This window comes from Epinephelus lanceolatus, chromosome 11 (assembly GCF_041903045.1).
Source record: "Epinephelus lanceolatus isolate andai-2023 chromosome 11, ASM4190304v1, whole genome shotgun sequence".
In the NCBI taxonomy this organism is placed as follows: Eukaryota; Metazoa; Chordata; class Actinopteri; order Perciformes; family Serranidae; genus Epinephelus; species Epinephelus lanceolatus.
The window spans coordinates 31403086-31424366 of NC_135744.1; the positions used below are offsets into that span (position 1 = coordinate 31403086).

Genomic DNA, 21281 nt, shown 5'->3' on the forward strand with positions numbered 1-21281 from the left:
CATAATTCACATTCCACCAGCAGGTACTTTCACTGCAGCAACAGGTTTTTCAGATGACCTTTCGTGAGAGGTAAAAATGTAAGAATTCAAACAGCCACAGACAAGGAAGTACAGAGAGGGTACACAGTAAGTCACAAAAAAATGGTGCATCTGTTTGCCAGAATTCCTCATCAGGACACAGAACATGGTGTCAGAGGTGTCACTCCATGATGTGTTTCCAAACAACAAACTCTGATATCCGATGATGACAAAATAATTATTCCTTCATCATGATGCAATCTGGTGATCTTATGTCGAGTTCAAATGTAAAACTAAATGTGACAGTGTGAGGATACTTGCTTTTTTTTTTTAAACAGATAGAGGTAGAAAACATGTCACAAATCCTGCATGTGCATCTTAAACTCAGATTTAAAGTGAGCACAGAGAAACTTTCAGCAGATGAATGTGAAAATAGTCCTCTAGTGTCAAACTATATGCACATGTATCATTCTGCACAGTTAAGCTCAAACATTTAAGTAAAGGAACAATAAATGAAGCACAGTTCTGATGAGAAGCTTTAGATATCCTGAAGTGTACTCGCAGCTTAAGTCTGAGAGTCTCTGCTGGGTCTACAACGTCAAAGTGGCATAAGCTCAAGAAGTAAATCATTGCTATTTCAGTTATCCTTTCTGAGGCGAGGGAGGAGAGGGGACCTCTTACAGTGCTGCACAGCGTCCTCTGCAAGAAGCTCACGACCTTGAGGAGAGCCAAGTGGGATAAGAGGCAGAGGATGAGAAGGCCAGGAAGCAAGCTGTATTTATAGTGAGCCCATTTGGGTTTACAAAGCAGCTAATGAGACAGACACTCAGTTGCCAGCTCACCTACTGACCACCATCTCTGATACACCTTCAGTGATGAATCCAGGGAGCAAGATCTGGGCCACTGTAAAACCTTGATCAATCCACCGAAACCAACCCTGCACTTTGACTATAAGGAGCCCAGCTAGAAGGAGGTCCAGGAGGTGGGCAAAGAACTGCCCAAGGTTACTCTACGGACTTAAGTATCCTGAAGTAATCTGTAGGAGGGGCGGGGTAGCTCACTGGTGGAGGTGTGCAGAAGGGGTGTGGATTCCAGAGAATCAGTTCAGGTCAGTCTCACTGCTTATAGTGTTAAAGGAAAGATATTCTTCAGCTAGGAGTTCCTCAGGCAGGACATTGCCAGGCCCTGACAATGTCCTGCCTGAGGAACTCCTAGCTGGATACCTTGGTCAGAAATGGGGGATTCTAAAGTCAAAAAGTTAAAGTCCCACACCTGAGTGTGTGAAATATGTTCTCTGCATTTGACCCATCCCCTGAGGGAGCGGTGAGCAGCAGCAGTGCCACGCTCAGGAATCATGTGGTGATCTAACCCCCCAATTCCATCCCCTGATGCTGAGTGCCAAGCAGGGAGGCAATGGGTCCCATTTTTATAGTCTCTGTTATGACCCGACCGGGGATTGAACCCACAACCTCCCAGTCTCAGGGCGGACACTCTACCACTAGGCCACTGAGCTGGATTCTGATCCCCCGTCTGATCAGGGAAACCTGGGAGACCCAGGGGGGCCTGGTTGTGCTGAGGTTGGACCCTTACAAACTTCTATGGGTTCATTCTCCCACAACCTGGTTGAGAAGAAACTTAACCTACACATATCCCAGGCAAGTTCAGAGACTTCATTTTGGACTAGTCCAACAGCTTCAGTCTGAAAGTCTTTGCTGGGTGTATAATGTCAGCATGGCACAAACTCAAGAAGGATATCATTACTGTACACACCATTTCAGTGATCCTTTTTAAACTTGCCATAAACCTTGCTGGTGAACTCAGCTGAGGTTCAGTGCAGAGGGCCCCTCACCAAGTCCAGTGTCCAACAGCTGCCCCTTAGGGCCTTTATGGATGACCTGACTGCGACAACAACATCTGTCCCAGGGAGCAGGTGGATCCAGAAGGGCTGATCACCTCAGCTTGCATTCTATTCCTGAGTTGACAGCTACAGCACAGGGCCTTGGGTGATGTATCTGGTGGAGTGTAGGGGAAGGACAAGAGGTCACTGATCTAAGATGAGGTGTGAGCGTCAGTCAAGGAATGGTAAAATATTATAATCACAGGGGCCAGAAGGCAAAGGGCCATCAGGTTGGCCACAGAGAAAGCAGAAGTTGCTTTAAGATTGCTGTGTATTAATAAAGAAGAACCATGCATGGCGTAGACCTGTATTAAACTGTATTAAATTGTATAGATTGTGCAAAAAGCTGAATGTCGCATAGCAGAAGAGAAAAGCTATTCCTTACAGATGACAAAGTGATTTAAAATGTATAAAAGAAATTGAGAAACAAAGTTTAGGGGATAAATGTAATATTTTGTTTGTAATTACTATTTTTTGTTGGAAGAGGGCTACTGGATAAAGAATCATCTGTAATAAAGTAATTTTAATATTTCTTTGTCCCATGGTGTTTTTGTGTGTGAGGAGCATGACAGCGCTCAAGTTTAAAGCTTAAAAAAATCCTTTTTACTTGAGTTTAAATGTTTGAATTCTTTGTACTTTTTGACGTGTATTAGAATTCAAACAGCTTGTTTGATTTGCGTAACTCTGCTCTTTTGTAGGAGCTACATTGCCTTTCTTCAGTAAGAAACGTCTAGATAAATGATCATTTTTTAAAACAAAAGTTTCAAAGAATTGTTGGAATTTCAAACGAGTGAAGCCATGTTTTGAGACCATTTTATTTTTGTTTATATTTCCCAAAAATCATGTGCCCTCTTGATCAATTTTACCTATTTGGCTAAAAAAAAGTTTTTGTTCATCCACTGCCCTTATTTTGATTTTCCTCTCCAGCTGTTTTTAGACTTTCCCTAGATGTAACTTAAGAACAATGAGGAAAAATCCAAATACTGTCCAAAGTCTCTGCAGATCTCACCCTTCACTGTCTCTTCCTCCTCAGCGTGTGTAGGACCTCCTCCAGGTGAAGCTTCCCTCCTCTGCATCCACACTGCTCTCTTCAGGTGTCTGCAGTCTTTGTCTCCTCATCATGTTGGTTCTCCTTTTGCGAACGGGAGCCACATTGCTGGTCCTGCTCCTCTGCCCAGCCTGACTATATTCTAAAGGAGCATCCAAGCTCACCCCATTCCTGTCCTCCCCTTTCAGGAAATCAGCCACTACTCTGAAGTACTCCAGAACTGCGATGTGACTCCAGTTACCTCCCTCTGCCTCCTCATTTCCAGTCCTCCCTCCCTCCGTCTCCTCTCTGTCCTCGAGAGTGAACCCACAGTGCCCTCCTCTGTCTGTCAGCACTAAAAGGAAATAAGGATTGCTCTGGAATAGGGGAAGAGGCAAAGTGGAGGCAGGCGGGAGGAGAGGGTCGTCACGGCTGCAGATACAGAGCACAGGGACCGCCACCTCATCGGCATCTCTCAGTGGTTCGTTCCTCTCCCAGTAGTTGTCCCAGTCCTTGTTGTTGTTGCTTTAAGATTGCTGTGTATTAATAAAGAAGAACCATGCATGGCGTAGTGCTACCCGGATACAAGCCGAGCCTTGATCAATCTCTGCTGGGTCGCCTCTACAAGGATGTCTGATTGCCTTAAGACCTGAAATACCCAATGGCCCCAGGTAACATCAATACCCCCTTTTACACTGCCAGAATGTTGGGCCGTTTTGCCGGCAAGCTGCGAGCATTTAGACACACAGAGCCGGATTGGTGAGTTGCTCCGAGGTGCCCAATTTTCCACCTCGTAGGGTAGTCATATTGGCGGAACCCTTTTAGTTTAAAAAGACCGAGGCAGCCTTCTCCAATGAGAGGGGCTGTTGATGACTTGATGACGCCACACGTGCGAGCCACTGGCGGTGGATTAACAAGAAACAGCTGATAGCAGGAATTAGTGAGCAGCTGGTAGCAAGAGGGAAACGCAAACCTGACAGACACTGTAAAGATGAGCAACTGGGGAGACAAAGAATTGCGCGCCCTCCTTGTCCTCGCAAACGAAGAGGCCATTAACCATCACATGACAGGAGTGGTGAAGAACGGGCCAACTTACGAGAGAATCACCGAAGGACTGACCAGCCGCGGCTTCCCTCCCACGTCACTGTTTACGTCACACGCTGAGCTACACGTTTTGTTACTTGCTCACGCCCCCCATTGCCCCGAAAAAAGGCACATTCTGTATAAACAAAATTAGGTAGGCGGCATTTTGCCGCACTCCCCGATTTTGTTTTCATACTGCCAATGCTGAAAAAAGACTGATTGGGCTTTCCTGCAAATTTGCACAATTCCTATCTAAAAAGGGCTACTGTTGATGTGTCCAGGTGCATCATTTTCATCATTCACAATCCGGCTCAAGACTGGACAAAGTGGGGAGACCACACATGAGTTGTAACTGAAAAGTTTATTTTACATAACTAAAATGGAGTGAGTGAAGTAATGAACTAAATGTTACCTAAGCCAAACTGGGTGGAGGCCAGGAGAGGGAGAGACTTAGCCGACTGCCACCAGCTTACATCGTCCTCCAGCTTGCTCAGGTGAGCTGAATTTCCTTGATGACCCGACTCCACCCACCAGGCTCCTGAAGGGAGATGCAAATCAGAGTGGGTCGTCACAATCATCATGTGATGTATGTGACAAGCAGGAATTGTATTTCTTCGTTAATGCAGCGTGTCATGATTTACAAAACTTCCTGTTCCACAACTTTTTACAACAATGTGCTCATGATTCATGCACCGATAAGATTTCCTTTCTGAACAGAACATGAAACAGAAATAAGACCATGTTTTAAGTGTTCTCAGTTGTAAGGATTCATGAGTTTTCAGTAAAATGGGAGTAATGATCCTTACTGGTCCTTGTATTGTACTGTGGCACATAGAATCATCTGCTGTCGGGTACTTTGAGTGAAACAACAGGTTTCTCACATCACCTGTCATCAGAAGGGAAAGTAAAAGAATTCAAACAGTCACAGCAGAAAGCTCTGTTGTTTCCTTCTTTTATTTCAACCATAAGTAGCAGTAGCAGTATCCTGTTTGCATCTTCATGCTATTTCACTAAAGTGTTTGATATGAGTATTGTCTGTGTTTGTGTTTCATCCTCAGCCCCTATCAGCACCAGTATCTCTTCAAGAGGAATATTCAAATATCCAAACAGCATAAAACAGTTACTGACACTTATGAATCAATTTGACGGCATCATCACAAATCATAGCCGCTATTTGCTTTTGTAATAAACTAACAGACACATGAAGGAAAAAGAAAAAGTTTATTTAGTGTTTTCTCCATCTTTGTGAACATTTACCAACAACCAAATTATACCCATGATGTCATCAGGCCAAGGCAACACGTCAAACCAGTCCAGAGCAGTAATGACTCCTCCCTGGATGTGAAGCTTTATAAATCAAGTCATAGCTACAGAAAAGTGAATTTTACAAGTTCACATCAAGACCTAAGGTACAGTATGATCATATCTAACATGTCATATGTTTATGTTTTTACATTTTTATATGAACCAGCATCTTATAATTACTACTGTGACACTGTGTTGTGGCTACATCACACAGGAAAATCATTTATCATTTTAAAAGATGTTTTTATTAATCAGTACCAGAACAGTTAAATGACTGTTTTAGTGTTTTGTTTCCATGTCTTGAATTTTGAGGATGAAAGAATTTGTACTATATTAATAAATGTTTGTAATGTTTATAAAATAATAACTTTAAATTAAATTAACCAAAAAGCCAAATCGCCTAAAATTGTAATTCTTATTTTGTGTTAATGTGAAGTAATAAATTGTTGTATGATGTGTGACCTGCTGTGACTTTTCGAGTGCTGGACAGAAATCCTGTCGTAGTAAAATTCTCTGTTTATTGCGTTACATCCTGCTCTATTCAGAGGTTTGTCAACTCTAGGTGGTTGATTTTATAACCAAAGATCTAAACTTGTTTTCGTAGCAACTTTGTGTGCAGTCAGTAAAGTTTATCTTAAATTTTAATCTGACGGTGGTTCTAGATCAATGGACAGCAAAATCTTCAGGAATCATCCTTTTGGGATGAAAGGTGATCCCTACTATATTCTACTGCAGTAGTCGACTTTATGGACCACAGACTAATGACTAATATCAGGCATGTCTATAGTCTGGCCCGGGGGCCAATTTTAAACAGCCCCTGACTTGACATATTTTTTTAAAAAATATATGTGTATGTATGTATGTATGTATATATATACATGGCTCACTACACAATATTGGTTAATTAAGATCATTTTGCCTTTCTCTCAATCACTTCACAATGGCAGGACTATCGTACAGTTTGTAGACATGCAACAAGTAGGAACTATGCAGACAGAAGTGATGTGTTTTCATAAACAGACTGTAAACAAGCAAATGAAATGGTTACCTACCAGCAGACATTTGCTTCTAGGTAGCAAACACGGCCACAGTAAAGAAATGTGAGGACAGTGGGGGCTGCTGCTTTCAGAAACGACTAAAAGTTTAAAACATTTTAACTGAAATATGGAACAGTTTGCTTGTTTGTTTTTGTTTTTGTTTTTGTTTTTGTTTTTGTTTTTAAAATCCATCTGATGTGAGAAGTGGCTGGCCCCCAGGTATTTTCCCATTATCTAAGCTGGCTCCCATTCAAAAATGTTTGGACACCCTGAGTGAATGAGCTGCTCTGTATGTGTTAGTCTCTCTGACAGGTTGCGCAGTGATGTTTGGGTTGGCTGCATTGTGTTTCCTGCTTCTGCAGACTGGAGTTTCTGGGTTTGGGTTATCCAGTGGAGAATCTCTGAGTCATCAGGAGATCACTAAGAGAGCAATCTTAAATACCACTGTGCAGACATGTCGTGCTCTGGCCCTGGCTGAGGGCAAAGACTTCACTTTTCCTGTAAGGATTAATGTCAACCACTTTATATTGACTTTTTATGTTAAATGACCAGTGGCTTTATTATCAGTATTATTCATTTTGTGTGTGTTTGTGTCCACAGTCTCTGACTGTTGATGCTGTTGCTGCTGCATGTGAAGCGCCATCCAAGAGCTTCCTCCAAACCATCCAATTGATCCAATCAAAGAATCAACAAGTAGACTCAACTCTTTTCAACCAAGCACAGTATCACATGGACAATGAACAAATTTTGGAGGGAAGGAAAATCATCACAGATGGATTGGCAGCTGTGAAGGCCAGCAACAGGGAACAGAACTTTGAGGCTGCCAGAGAAAAACTGGGACAAATCTTACACCCTCTACAGGTAGCCTTCTTTCTATCATTCCTTCTGTTTACATCACAGTTTTGTTTCTTCAATGTCACATTTCAAAAAAGATATCTTGGTGTTAATAAATATAGTATATGCTAGATAACAGATGCTCTGCTTGTTGTTGTTTTTATATAATAGGATTTCTACAGTCATAGCAACTGGGTGGAGATGGGAAACCAACTCCCAAACTCCAATCTGATCAGATCAGACACCAGCGTTGGCAACATAGCAGGTAAAGAAATAATGCTGTGTCAGTGTGTGAGTGGCCGTGTCACTGAAACAAAACAAATGGAGATGAGGAAATGTTATGACGCGTTAACAGAGATCATTTTACAAAAGAAAAGACTGACAAAATGTTCTTTCCCACAGCTGAAAGCAGAGCAACCTGTCGCAACTGTAATGGAGACGACTGCACAAACAACATTTTGGAGGATATTCTCAGGGAAAATATACTAACCACAGGATACTTTAATTTTGTGTCTAAACCGAGAGGTAACCATCCTACCTGCTTACCTAAATAATTATATGAATTTTCAAAGCCGTGTTTGTCAGGTTTGAGCCGTGTTTCAGCGGTTTCAGCCGTGTTTAATCATCTTGTGTGAACTGTAACCAAATAGGCAGCTCCCTTTGTTTTCACAGAACTTTATGGTGAGTTTCAGCTCATTCTCAAGCTGTCTGGCCCACATCTTTACTGTTTCGGTCCATTCTCACTACCGTCAGAAACCTGCGAAAGCCCTCTGTGCACCGACTGCACATCACCAAACAGCAGACAGACATAGTTAGCAGCTAGCTGGTGAACATACTGGAGTGTTGAGCAGCTCAGGAGCCAAATATTTCCTTCAGGAGACAATAAAAACCTAAAACAGAGCTAAAAGAGAGTTAATATTATTCACAGTCATCAGGTGGACACAAACATGGCTTCAAGGGGTAAAGAACTTGACTCTGTAAATGGGAACTGCTGACAGTTTTGGCCTACCAACTTAGAGGGTGATAATATCTTAATGTGTTCACAACTTGTTTGTGCGGCCACCAAGTGGCAAATAACTACTAATACCATCAACAGTTAAAAAAAAAAAGTGTATATTATATATTAAAAGATGTGTATAATATCCTCCTGAGACCTGAACTTTTGTTTGTTTGCATTTCTCCAAGCTATTTGGGATCAACTAAACATTGCCAACAATAATTAAATCCAAATGTCCTCAAATGGACAGTAATTAAGTATAATTAAGTCCCAATGTCCTCAAATGAGACAAGTCACAGTGCCTTGTCTCAATGTCTCTACTTCCTAATTAACAGCACCTTAACTTGTTTCTGTTGCTAAAATTGGTCAAATGTGTCACCATATCAAACTACAAACATCATTAATCATAAAAATAAACAAGTTTCAACCATAAAATGTGATCAGGTTTTGGACCTTGTCCACCTCTGTGTCGGTATAGGCTGCATGCAGACCGACTTGGCAGAGGTGGCTGCCATCTTGTTTTTACATGGATTAGTGTACTGTGCTCTTACTGCCACTAGATGGCACAAAAGTGTCGACAAACAAGGACAACAGGTCTAAGTTAAGTAGAATGAAGTACAAGGTCAAGGAAACCCAAAATGTGTTGTCCTCATATAAGGACAAAGGGTCTCAGGAGGATATTATAAATACATGTGTAGATGTGTAGATCACTTTCATGTTGCAGCTGGTAAAGATGGGGCTCATTCAATCACTGCATATACTGCTTGGTAGTTATTTTCTCTTCAGGGATCAAGTAAGTCTTATCTCAACCTACAATAAACCATCATTTGTTTGTTGATTACATATTGTATTATTTACCTAAATAACTAAAGTATTAAATAAATGTAATGGAGTAAAAGTACAATATTTGTTTTTATCTACAATGTAAGGGAGTACACCAGAATTTTGCTTTAGTGCAGTACTTGTGAAAATGTACTTACTTTCTACCAGTTTATAGTATAACGGTATTTGTAGTTAGCATAGCAGAACTCAACATAATTAACTGATTTGTAGTAACAGCAAATTATGCAATATATGTGCTATGCAAAGGTAATCAAATTGCAACTTAAGAATGCCTCTGCCATATAAACTTAAATGAACATTTTACATATATATTGTTTGTTTTCTGTGATGTGTCTGGAGCTGTTTTGCCAGAAATTTGTCCTACTTACTCCAGCTGTGAGCAGCTCCACCATTTCTTCTGTGTACTGCATTGTGGGACAATTGTATTCATCAAAACACACTCAAAAAATCAGGTGTTTTCAGTATGCATACAGCCTGTTTTATCATTATTATTTATTTATTTATTTATTTATTTATTTTAAAGATAATTTTTTTGGCCTTTGCCTTTATTTGATAGAACAGCTTTTGGGACACCCGCTCTACTAGGTGACCAATTGGACACCCCAACATACAGCCTGTTTTGAGTACACTTTATTTTGTCATTTTTCAGCATGAACACACTAATTAAACCTGCTATTATTAGTATGTAGTATTAATTAATACTTAACAGCTCTGAAAAAGCTTTCCAGCAATTGGTGGTGTCATTAGGTGGTTAAAATATTGTGTTTGGACCAAAGTGGTGGACCAACCAACAGACCAATTTTACCATAACTAGAACCGTGTGGTATTCTCTAGTTATGTAATTATGTATAAAACATTTTGTTCTCATTCTGTTTCTAATGCTACACAGGAAAATGCAACCATGGGGATGAGCATGATAGAACAAGTAACATTGAACCTATAGGAGGGATCAATAAAGACACTTTGACATCCAGCCATGGACACCTCCACATGGAAGCTGCAAATGTGGCAATTGCTGCAACCAGTGAGCTCCTGGAGGACATTCGAGGGGCTGCTGGTGACAAACCATTCCTACAGTATGAAACCCTTTCTGTATGTTTCAGATATGCATGGTAAGGAGGAGGATTGCAAAGGGTTTTTATCTCTTATCTCTTCGTCTCCTTCCTTTTCTCTCCATCCCTCAGGATGATGGGAATCTCCAAAGCATCTGGTAAACCTCTTTGTTTTGTGATCGACACGACAGGAAGCATGAGTGATGACATTGCAGCAGTGAGGACTGTCACTTCTGATATAATCGACAGGAAAGTGGGAACAAAAGACGAGCCCTCAGTTTACATTCTCGTACCGTTCAATGATCCAGGTATGAGCTTAATGTTTTATCCCTCTGAAGTGAAGTAAAATTTATATTTCTTTCTTCATCCTCTTGCCTGCTAAACTGTAACTCAGTGATATAAAGCAGTGGACTTTTTGTGCTGTCATGTGCTGTATAGTTGGTTGAATATTATCACTGCTCAAATAAAATGCCAGCAATACAATAAGAAAAATAACAGTATTTGTAAATCATGAAGCACTCCACAAATGCATGCATCTCCACCTGAACCTCAGATTTTGGGCCACTGACAAGGACAACAGACCCAGAAGTCTTCAGGAATGCTATTAATTCACTAACAGCAACAGGTGGAGGAGATACTCCAGAAATGAGTCTTTCAGGGCTTCAGGTACTGTGATGCCTTTGAGACATAATCTGTCTGCAAAACTTGAATATAGGAAAAAAAAGTAAAGGTAAAACTACCGTATGATTGCTGTCCTCTCTTCCTCATACAGCTGGCATTAACTGGTGCTCCTCCCAAATCTGAGATCTTCCTCTTCACTGATGCACCTGCTAAAGACGCACACCTGAGAAACACAGTGCTCGCACTCATCGGGCGAACCAACACGGTGGTGAGTACTACTCTTCGTGTAACAACAAATGGTGAGTAAAATGATAGTATAAGAAGAGTAAGTAATAGAAAAATAAGTCAAAAACTCATGATGGAAAACTTGCCTCTACTCTAATGACTAAACTAAGCATCTCTTCAGTCACCATGAGTGAGGCTGTACTTAGGCACTAATGCTAATGTCTGCATAAGTTGTAGGTAATGTTCACCATGTTCACCCTTGTAGTTCACCTCAAATTCTTATTCAAATTTTTTCATTTCTTTTAAGGTAAACTTCATGATAACTGCCGTTCTGGGATTTCGTCGTCGTAGACAGAGTGATGATAGCCTCCAACAACAACAGCAACAACCAAAAAGTCGAATGGTGAGATCAGATGCTCAGCTGTACAGAGACCTGGCTCAGGCTTCAGGAGGTCTGGCTATCCAAGTCTCAAAGAGTGAGCTCCTTGAAGCCACCAGCATCATAACACAGACATCCAGCTCCTCTCTGGTATTAACACTCTCACTGTTCATTATGAGTTTTCAAAATTCATACTTCATTCATGATTCAGTTGTGACACCAAGTTCATTTAATCTCCTATAGGTGACCCTTCTGCAGGCAGCCAGGAATCCAGGAAAGGCTGAAAATTTCACCTTCACCGTTGACGAGTCGGTGAAAAACCTCACAGTTTACATCACTGGGAACTCTGTGACCTTTACTCTTATCAGCCCCTCAGGTGATCACTCTGTGCAGATGGTATATTTTAAAGGGCCAGTGTGTAATATTTGGCATGGTTTATTGTCAATCTGAATCTGAATCTGAATATTCTACCCATTAATATGTTTATACAAGTGTATGATCACTATAAAATAAAATTCGTTTGGTTTTCGTAGCCTTATAATTATGCTTTTATATATATATACAGTACAGGCCAAAAGTTTGGACACACCTTCTCATTCAATGCGTTTTCTTTATTTTCATGACTATTTACATTGTAGATTCTCACTGAAGGCATCAAAACTATGAATGAACACATGTGGAGTTATGTACTTAACAAAAAAAGGTGAAATAACTGAAAACATGTTTTATATTCTAGTTTCTTCAAAATAGCCACCCTTTGCTCTGATTACTGCTTTGCACACTCTTGGCATTCTCTCCATGAGCTTCAAGAGGTAGTCACCTGAAATGGTTTCCACTTCACAGGTGTGCCTTATCAGGGTTAATTAGTGGAATTTCTTGCTTTATCAATGGGGTTGGGACCATCTGTTGTGTTGTGCAGAAGTCAGGTTAATACACAGCCGACAGCCCTATTGGACAACTGTTAAAATTCATATTATGGCAAGAACCAATCAGCTAACTAAAGAAAAACGAGTGGCCATCATTACTTTAAGAAATGAAGGTCAGTCAGTCCGGAAAATTGCAAAAACTTTAAATGTGTCCCCAAGTGGAGTCGCAAAAACCATCAAGCGCTACAACGAAACTGGCACACATGAGGACCGACCCAGGAAAGGAAGACCAAGAGTCACCTCTGCTTCTGAGGATAAGTTCATCCGAGTCACCAGCCTCAGAAATGGCAAGTTAACAGCAGCTCAGATCAGAGACCAGATGAATGCCACACAGAGTTCTAGCAGCAGACCCATCTCTAGAACAACTGTTAAGAGGAGACTGCGCCAATCAGGCCTTCATGGTCAAATAGCTGCTAGGAAACCACTGCTAAGGAGAGGCAACAAGCAGAAGAGATTTGTTTGGGCCAAGAAACACAAGGAATGGACATTAGACCAGTGGAAATCTGTGCTTTGGTCTGATGAGTCCAAATTTGAGATCTTTGGTTCCAACCGCCGTGTCTTTGTGAGACGCAGAAAAGGTGAACGGATGGATTCCACATGCCTGGTTCCCACTGTGAAGCATGGAGGAGGAGGTGTGATGGTGTGGGGGTGTTTTGCTGGTGACACTGTTGGGGATTTATTCAAAATTGAAGGCACACTGAACCAGCATGGCCACCACAGCATCCTGCAGCGACATGCCATCCCATCCGGTTTGCATTTAGTTGGACAATCATTTATTTTTCAACAGGACAATGACCCCAAACACACCTCCAGGCTGTGTAAGGGCTATTTGACCAAGAAGGAGAGTGATGGAGTGCTGCGGCAGATGACCTGGCCTCCACAGTCACCGGACCTGAACCCAGTCGAGATGGTTTGGGGTGAGCTGGACCGCAGAGTGAAGGCAAAGGGGCCAACAAGTGCTAAACACCTCTGGGAACTCCTTCAAGACTGTTGGAAAACCATTTCAGGTGACTACCTCTTGAAGCTCATGGAGAGAATGCCAAGAGTGTGCAAAGCAGTAATCAGAGCAAAGGGTGGCTATTTTGAAGAAACTAGAATATAAAACATGTTTTCAGTTATTTCACCTTTTTTTGTTAAGTACATAACTCCACATGTGTTCATTCATAGTTTTGATGCCTTCAGTGAGAATCTACAATGTAAATAGTCATGAAAATAAAGAAAACGCATTGAATGAGAAGGTGTGTCCAAACTTTTGGCCTGTACTGTATATATATATATATATATATATATATATATATATATATATATATATATATCAAGGGCCTTGCTTTAGAGAGGTCGCCATCTTGCACCGCCATGTATGTACGGCAGACCAAGTGGACAATCCAGCCAGCCAGAGAACGCATTTCGCGTGTATAAATGAACCAACGAAGACAGCGGAAGGAAGGAAGAAGGAGGAGGAAACAGCAGAGAGTGTTAGTAGTTCGTCGATAGAGAGTAGTGAAAAGTTTTTTTAGTTATAAAGTTTGCGAATGGACCACACTTACCACGCAACAGGAGAGAATGAACCCGAACCGTCATCTGCGAGGAAAAGAAGACGCAACTTCACTCCTTGTGATGCACTCTCTGTGGCGCTTTTCCTCCTGGTGATATATCTCCCCAACGATGGTAGCAGTAGCATCGAATCCCATTCTGTGCATTCAGCCTCTCTTCTCGCCTGCTCAGCATCAAACACATGGAGTTCCTCATCTGTATGCTCCGGCTCAAACAGGTATGGCTCTGGGTCTGTGTCCGCTACAAGAAACTCTTCAAAATCGCGTTCAAAGTCGTCCATTGCAGCTACTATAGTCCGGAGATATTGCTAGGCTAAATAAACAGCTGAGCTCTGTTTACCGGCTACGCTGTCAGTCAGTGTGCGGGCTGGAGGTTGGTGGAGCAGAGAGGGGAGGGGGGTCCCCACTCATTATGGTAAACGAGTATGTGTGTAAAGTTATGAAGTGTGTCTGTTACGCCAGAAGAGTCAGAGTTTGGGATGGAGTAGAGTGTTACCAGAGTTTCTGGAGTGCTCAAATAAATGGGCCTTTTTCCCGAACGCTCCTCTGGTCTCCTGCTCATGAGGGATTCATTACAATATCGTAACATGGTTTAGATTTCTAAATAAACATTCACCTCGTCGCTAGATAGACCTACTCCTGAAAAACTTGTGCGCAAGACTTTTTGTCCCTACGAGGCCACCGTCATTTACCCGACGGGAGGGGTGAGCGAGTGAGCCCTGCAATCTAGAATTTGACCACTGATGTCACTGTTTCCAACGGTTTTCAACCCATTTTACACACTGGCCCTTTAAAGTTGTTATCACTGTAGGAGTAGAGGAGGTTCTTTAAAGCCACTTTATGTGGAAATTTCTGACTTTGGCCCCATCTGGTGGTCATATTAAGCGTTACACTGTGGTCGACAATTCACGCAGCTGTTCTAAGAAATTGAAACATTTAATGCTTAACTTTTGGCTTTTTACCCAGTGTGCTTCATTGCATGCCATTGCTCTCCTTTTAGGTGTGTCTCAGGAAAGCACCGACACGACAGGCTCACTGATCACTGCATCCCAGTCAGTGGGAAACTTCAAGACTCTGCAGCTAAAGCAACAAGTTGGACTGTGGGAAATTCAAATAGTGTCAACAAATCCCTACATTCTGAAGGTTGTAGGTGAGAACTCCACGATTATGAGGTTGAATCACATAATCAGTACTTAATATTATTTTTTTAGGTATAACTATCCCTTACCTTGAAAGGCTGGTATTTCAAAGTCTATCTATCTATCTATCTATCTATTGTAGTTCCCTTGGGAAGCCTACAGGAGGTAAACAGTGACCCAAGCTGTTGCACTAGCAGCAAAATAGCAACCTGTATAGTGGAGGGGAAAAACATTTAGTTTCTGGTTGAAGTTAGTTGAAGGTTCAGGGTTGAATCGGCTGGATTGTGCTTAATTTTGTAATTTGAGTCTTTAAAAATGATGACAGTGATAACTAGAAAAGCACTCACAGACCTCCGCCAAGTAAGTGATATTCCCTCCCCCTCTGCATCAGATTTTGCAACCTGCATCACAATTAGGTTATTTGCATCACTATCATTATTAGGTTATATGTGCCTTTACCCAGACATTGTGCTAGACTTTTTCGTCGCCGGTCATTTTGACCGACAGGGTCATAAAAATCCGGTCATAATCTATTTTTACCGGTCATTTTAATTTTTGTTTTTAAATGACAATAAAGATATTCAAAGACATTTAGTTATCATTTGTTCGCTTTTAATAAATCCAACAAGCAAGTTATAAAGTGTGCATTAATAAGGACATGAACGAAAAGATGAACAGACATCCACACACCCGTGCCATTAGGCTTCGCCCTGGACACACCAGACGGCACTAACGCGTCTGGTGTCTCCAGGGCGTTATGTAGTTATGCCTGTAGGATCGGTGACACAAAATTAAAATTGTAATGAAATGATTATGGTATTGAAAAATGTGTTCGGTTATGCACTGTTGTGTTATTTTAAATTATAAACATGGTATTTTCTCCTCACGTTCCACAATGCATGCTGTTGTTATTTTATTTTGAAAATTGGCCGGATTCTGTCGTCTTTTCTGTGTCCGACTTCCTGTTTGGTACAATGCGCTTGATCCAGCTTGACAGAAGCGCTCGCGGCTCCCGTGAAAAATAGACCAGACGCCAAACTGAAGCGCTGCCTCTACTTCACGGGCGCTCCGCTCTGCTCAGCGGCCTGTGTGGACAGTCAGATAGGTTAACATGGGCGCTGACTGAAAACTGCCTCTGCTGCTGGGCGCCGTGCTTCGGTTCCGCGTCCGGTGTGTCCAGGGCGTTATGTCAACAACGCTACATGAAGCAGATGACTTTTTCTCTGCAGTGTGAAAACGGCAGCCACTTAAACCACTGACTGTGCACTCTGCCGCCAAGTGGGCAGGGGTGGTAATTGCAACCGGTCAAAATGACCGACGGCCTTCAGATTTTCCGGTCATTGTTGTAAAAAACCGGTCAATGACCGAGAATGTCCGGTTAACGCGACCCCTGCCTTCACCATGGAGACACTGTGGTGTATTTATTTCGTTTTTAGTTTTGCACCAACACAGAACATTAATTTCAACTTTAGAATTACAACAATATTTAGCAAGTAGAACAAGACGTGCTTTCCGGCCACCAGATGGCGCTATTTTCACCGTCTTAATTGCTGCTGAGGCTGTCAGACCATAGATTTTATTTATTATTTTATCCACTTTGCTTCAACCGATCACCACCAAAATTTTATTATCTGTTCCTTGTCCTATCATCCACCTTTCCTGAAAATTTCATCAAAATCCGTTCATAACTTTTTGAAACAAACAAACAAACACACAAACAGACAAACAGACCAATGCCGGCAAAAACATAACCTCCTTGGCGGAGGTAAATATGCTTCAAAGGAATGGTAAAATTAATGAATATTTACTGGTGATCATACATCTGGCCTCTCTGGTTGACTTTCTTTTATTGTAACTTTTTTATTTGCAGGTGAAAGTCCCATTGACTTCCTGTTTAACTTTTTGGAGGAATCGCAGGGCCCGTTTGGAGGTTTTGATGTCGTAGACAATCGTCCCAGAGCTGGTAAAGGAGCCAGAAGTTTGTGATATGCCAAAATAATTGACTATTTATTATATATTTCAGTGGATATTCTCTTTTTCTGAAGGTGTTAATGGCAGCCTGATGGTGACGGTGACCGGGAGTGAATCCGCCACAGTGACAGAAGTCATTCTGGTTGAATCGTCTGGGTCCGGAGAGGTTAATGGCAACGTGGAGGCTCAGGGTGGAGGAGACTTCTTGGCTCACTTTGACAGGATACCAGCAGAGGAGTTTGTGGTGCTTGTGAAAGGGCAGAGCAACAATGGTTCCCCCAGAATGTCCTCTGCAAACTTTCAAAGGCAGTCCCCCACCAACATCAGAGCGTCTGCTGTGGCTGTTACTTCTGTAAGTGAAATGCATCTACCTAAAAACTTATGATATGACTTTTGAGATAAACTGTACTGCCACAGTTTTTACTATATACGACTGATAGTGACTGATTTCCTTCTGTTTTTAGCCAGATTCAGACAGCGTCTTAGTTCCAGGAACACCACTTTCAGTTCCCTTCACTGTGATGACGAGCGGTGCAGGAGGAACCTTCAGCATCCAAGCTACCAATGACCAAAGTTTTCCCTCGACTTTCCCGTCCAGTTTAATGCTGGAAACCGACGGCAGTGCCAACGGTACAGGGACCCTCACAGCACCTCTTAACACTGCGTCTGGTACTGTCGTCACCCTGACCATTTCGGCCGAGGCTTCAGGAGGCGCAGACACCAACTACGTCGTGCGGCGTTTCACTGTCCTTGAAACGGTAACTCTTCACAAATCACATTTCAATAGATGTTGAGGCAGTGAATGATCATTCTGTCATATTTAATCCCTTCATCACTGTGTTTATTGGTTGAATTAATGACTGGAGGCAGCAGTAGCTCAGTCCATAGGGACCTGGGTTGGGAACCAGAGGGTGACTTGCTTAAGTCCTTGTCTGGACCAAATATGGAGTGTGGACTGGTAGCTGGAGAGGTGTCAGATCGTCTCATGGACACTGCCAAGGTGCTCTTGAGCAATGCACCAAACACCCAACTGTTCGGGGCGCCTATTCATGGGCAGCCCCCTCACTCTGACATCTCTCCATCTGATACACGTATAGGTCCTGTTTGTGCATGTGTGTATTTTGGGCCTGTGTGTATATGATAACAGAGTGGAAAAACTGAATTTCCCCTCGGGGATAAATGAAATGTATCTTCTTCTAAAGCCAGCTGACTTTTACCTACTTTTGCTCCTCATAGGTGACTGATATCACTAAGCCAGTGTGTGAACTGCTCAGCCTGCAGTCCAACTGCTCTGATAACTGCGTGTTATCGATGTGGGAGCTCTCTGTTCAGGTGACTGATGGTGCTAATGGGACGGGTGTCGACCGTATTACCCTCAGACAAGGCAACGGGACCTTGAACACCAGCTTGGCTGCTGACAATGAGGACATAACTCTGGTTTCCTACAATGCGTCTTGCTGTTCACCTGATGTGGAGCTGGAGGTTGTGGATCGGGTGGGTAACGTAGCCACCTGTTTCTACAGCGTCCGGACCATCGCTACAACTACAACCACTCCCTTAACCACAACCACTCCCACAACCACAAACACTCCCACAACCACAAACACTCCCACAACTACAACCACTCCCTTAACCACAACCACAAACACTCCCACAACTACAACCACTCCCTTAACCACAACCACTCCCACAACCACAAACACTCCCACAACTACAACCACTCCCACAACCACAAACACTCCCACAACTACAACCACTCCCTTAACCACAACCACTCCCACAACCACAAACACTCCCACAACTACAACCACTCCCACAACCACAACCACTCCCACAACCACAACCACTCCCACAACCACAAACACTCCCACAACTACAACCACTCCCTTAACCACAACCACTCCCACAACCACAAACACTCCCACAACTACAACCACTCCCACAACCACAACTACTCCCACAACCAGAAACATTCCCACAACCACTACTCCCACAACAACAACAACAACGACCACTCCCACAACAACAACCTCTCCCACAACCACTCCCACAACAACAACCACTCCTACAATCATGACCACAACCACTCCCACAACCACAACCAAGACAACTACAACCACCAATAGCCCACAGCGTCCAACAGTAGCAGCTACTGAGTCTTTGTCTACCAGAGCTGCTCAGTCTTTTCTTCTTTGCCTTAGCATCACGGTCCTGGGGCTCAAATTAACATTTTAACTTGGGTCAACTGAGTGCTTACATGTTAGTGTGGGGGTGAGATAAGTTTAAAAATGTCCTTTTGGCTTTGGAAAATAAACTACATACTCTATACACTCAGTTATTGGGTGCCGTTTGTAAAGTGGCTCACACTGAAATTTACAGCAACATTTTTGCCACATATAGCTTCAAACAACGTTTAAAAAAGTGGTGAATTTTTTAAAGTCACTTTCTACCACATTTACAGCAATATTTGAAATATGTTAAAAATAATGTCACAGTTAAATCTAAATATTAAATGTTAAACCTAAATGTTAAATCTAAATCTAAATGATAAAAGTAAATCTAAATGTTAAATCTAAATGTGCTTGGTGAAACTGAATATATATTTGGCTAATATGCAAATGCACACTGCCGGTCAGCAGAAGTACCAAAAGAAAAGCCCGGGTGGTCAGACTGTGTTTATAGCATCAAATAACGAATTAAAACCAAACTAATCGGAGAAAATGAACACTTGAACATACATCAGCATGATAAGAACTACCTAAAATGACAGAAACCATGTTTGGGGAAATTTTATTTGACATGTACTTTGAGTTGACAGCTACAGCACAGGACCTTAGGCATTGTATCTGGTGGAAGAACTTGCCTGGGTAGCAGCACAACACCTAGCTATGACAAAGTGTAGGGGAAGGACCTAAGATGAGGTGTGAGCGTCAGTCAAGGAATGGTAAAATATTATAAGATTCTTAATTCAGACTGTGTATGACATCTAACATGCTTTGCTGGGCGAAGATGGAGGTGCCACTCTGCCCTCTATGTCAGAAGAGAGGGACCCTGGAGCACATCCTCAGCTGCTGATCATAAGCCCTGGGAGAGGGATGCTGTCACAAGCACTATGACCAAGCCCTGAAGGCCATAGAGGACACCACCTGCAGTGGGATTAGCATCTGCAAGCACCTCCACCCAGTGGAGTGGAAAGATGACCTGGGGAAGTTCAGAAACTCTTGCCATTCTGTGTTGGTGACTGTTGGTCGTTCTCTTGAAAGTCACTGTTTCATGGGAGCACCACACTGAGGAGGCCAATGAGATGAAGAGGGCAAAGTACGTTGATCTCGTGGAAGAATGCCAAAGCAATGAGTGGCAAGCAAGGTGTGAGCCCACTGAGGTGGGATGCAGAGGGTTTGCAGGCCAGTCCCTCTGCAGGGCCTCCATCATGCTGGGCATCACAGGGGCCAGAAGGCAAAGGGCCATCAGGTTGGCCACAGAGAAAGCAGAAGTTGCTTTAAGATGGCTGTGGATTAGTACAGTAGAACCATGCATGGCGTAGTGCTACCTGGATACAAACTGAACCTTGATCAGTCTCAGCAGGGTCGCCTCTACAAGGATGTCTGATTGCCTTAAGACCTGAAATACCCAATGGCCCCAGGTAACATCACTGTTGATGTGTCCAGGTGCATCATTTCACAACCCGGCTCAAGACTGGACAAAGTGGGGAGACCACACATGAGTTGTATCTAAAACGTTTATTTTACATAACTAAAATGGAAATGAGTGTAGTAATGAACTAAACTGGGTGGAGGCCAGGGGAGGGAATGACGTAGCTGACTGCCACCAGCTTACATCGTCCTCCAGCTTGCTCAGGTGAGCTGAATTTCACTGATGAATCGACTCCACCCGCCAGACTCCTGAAGGGAGATGCAAATCAGAGTGGGTCGTCACAATCATCATGTGATGTATGTGACAAGCAGGAATTGTATTTCTTTGTTAATGCAGTGTGTGTCGTGATTTAAAAAACTTCCTCTACCACACGTTTTTACGGTAACACTTTACAATAAGGTACACAAAATTAGAGTAGTTACTGAGGAACTAATGAGGAACTAACTATTAGTTAATGGTCAGTTCTTCATTAACTCATGATCAAATTTCATAGAGTTAATCACGACTTAATGATTAGTGAACTAGTTACTTCATCAGTACAGAATCATTACTCAATAACCTGTCCATTAGTTAACCTTTTTATGTCCTAAAGTGAAGTGACACATAATAAGTAGTCTTTCATTACTTCATCATCATCTTTACAATTAGTTCCTTAACAAAAAAATCACAGACAGCAGGACAGAGTTTTATTCATTATTTTCAGACCACATACACATTAAT

At 42.4% G+C, this 21281-nt stretch overlaps 1 protein-coding gene across 1 annotated transcript; it reads left to right on the top strand.

The window, feature by feature from the left end:
• The first annotated feature begins 5389 nt into the window (after nucleotides 1-5389).
• On the top strand, nucleotides 5390-19232 carry LOC117269662 (von Willebrand factor A domain-containing protein 7-like). The gene is made up of 16 exons (XM_078172501.1): nucleotides 5390-5434; nucleotides 6668-6867; nucleotides 6968-7228; nucleotides 7373-7466; nucleotides 7604-7726; nucleotides 9931-10117; nucleotides 10226-10401; nucleotides 10647-10759; nucleotides 10866-10982; nucleotides 11247-11468; nucleotides 11562-11694; nucleotides 14798-14947; nucleotides 16807-16899; nucleotides 16982-17259; nucleotides 17372-17665; nucleotides 18144-19232. The coding sequence occupies exons 2-16, from the start codon at nucleotides 6691-6693 to the stop codon at nucleotides 19140-19142; spliced, it is 3417 nt and encodes a 1138-aa protein (XP_078028627.1). The 5' UTR covers nucleotides 5390-5434; nucleotides 6668-6690; the 3' UTR covers nucleotides 19143-19232.
• Nucleotides 19233-21281: the final 2049 nt, after the last annotated feature.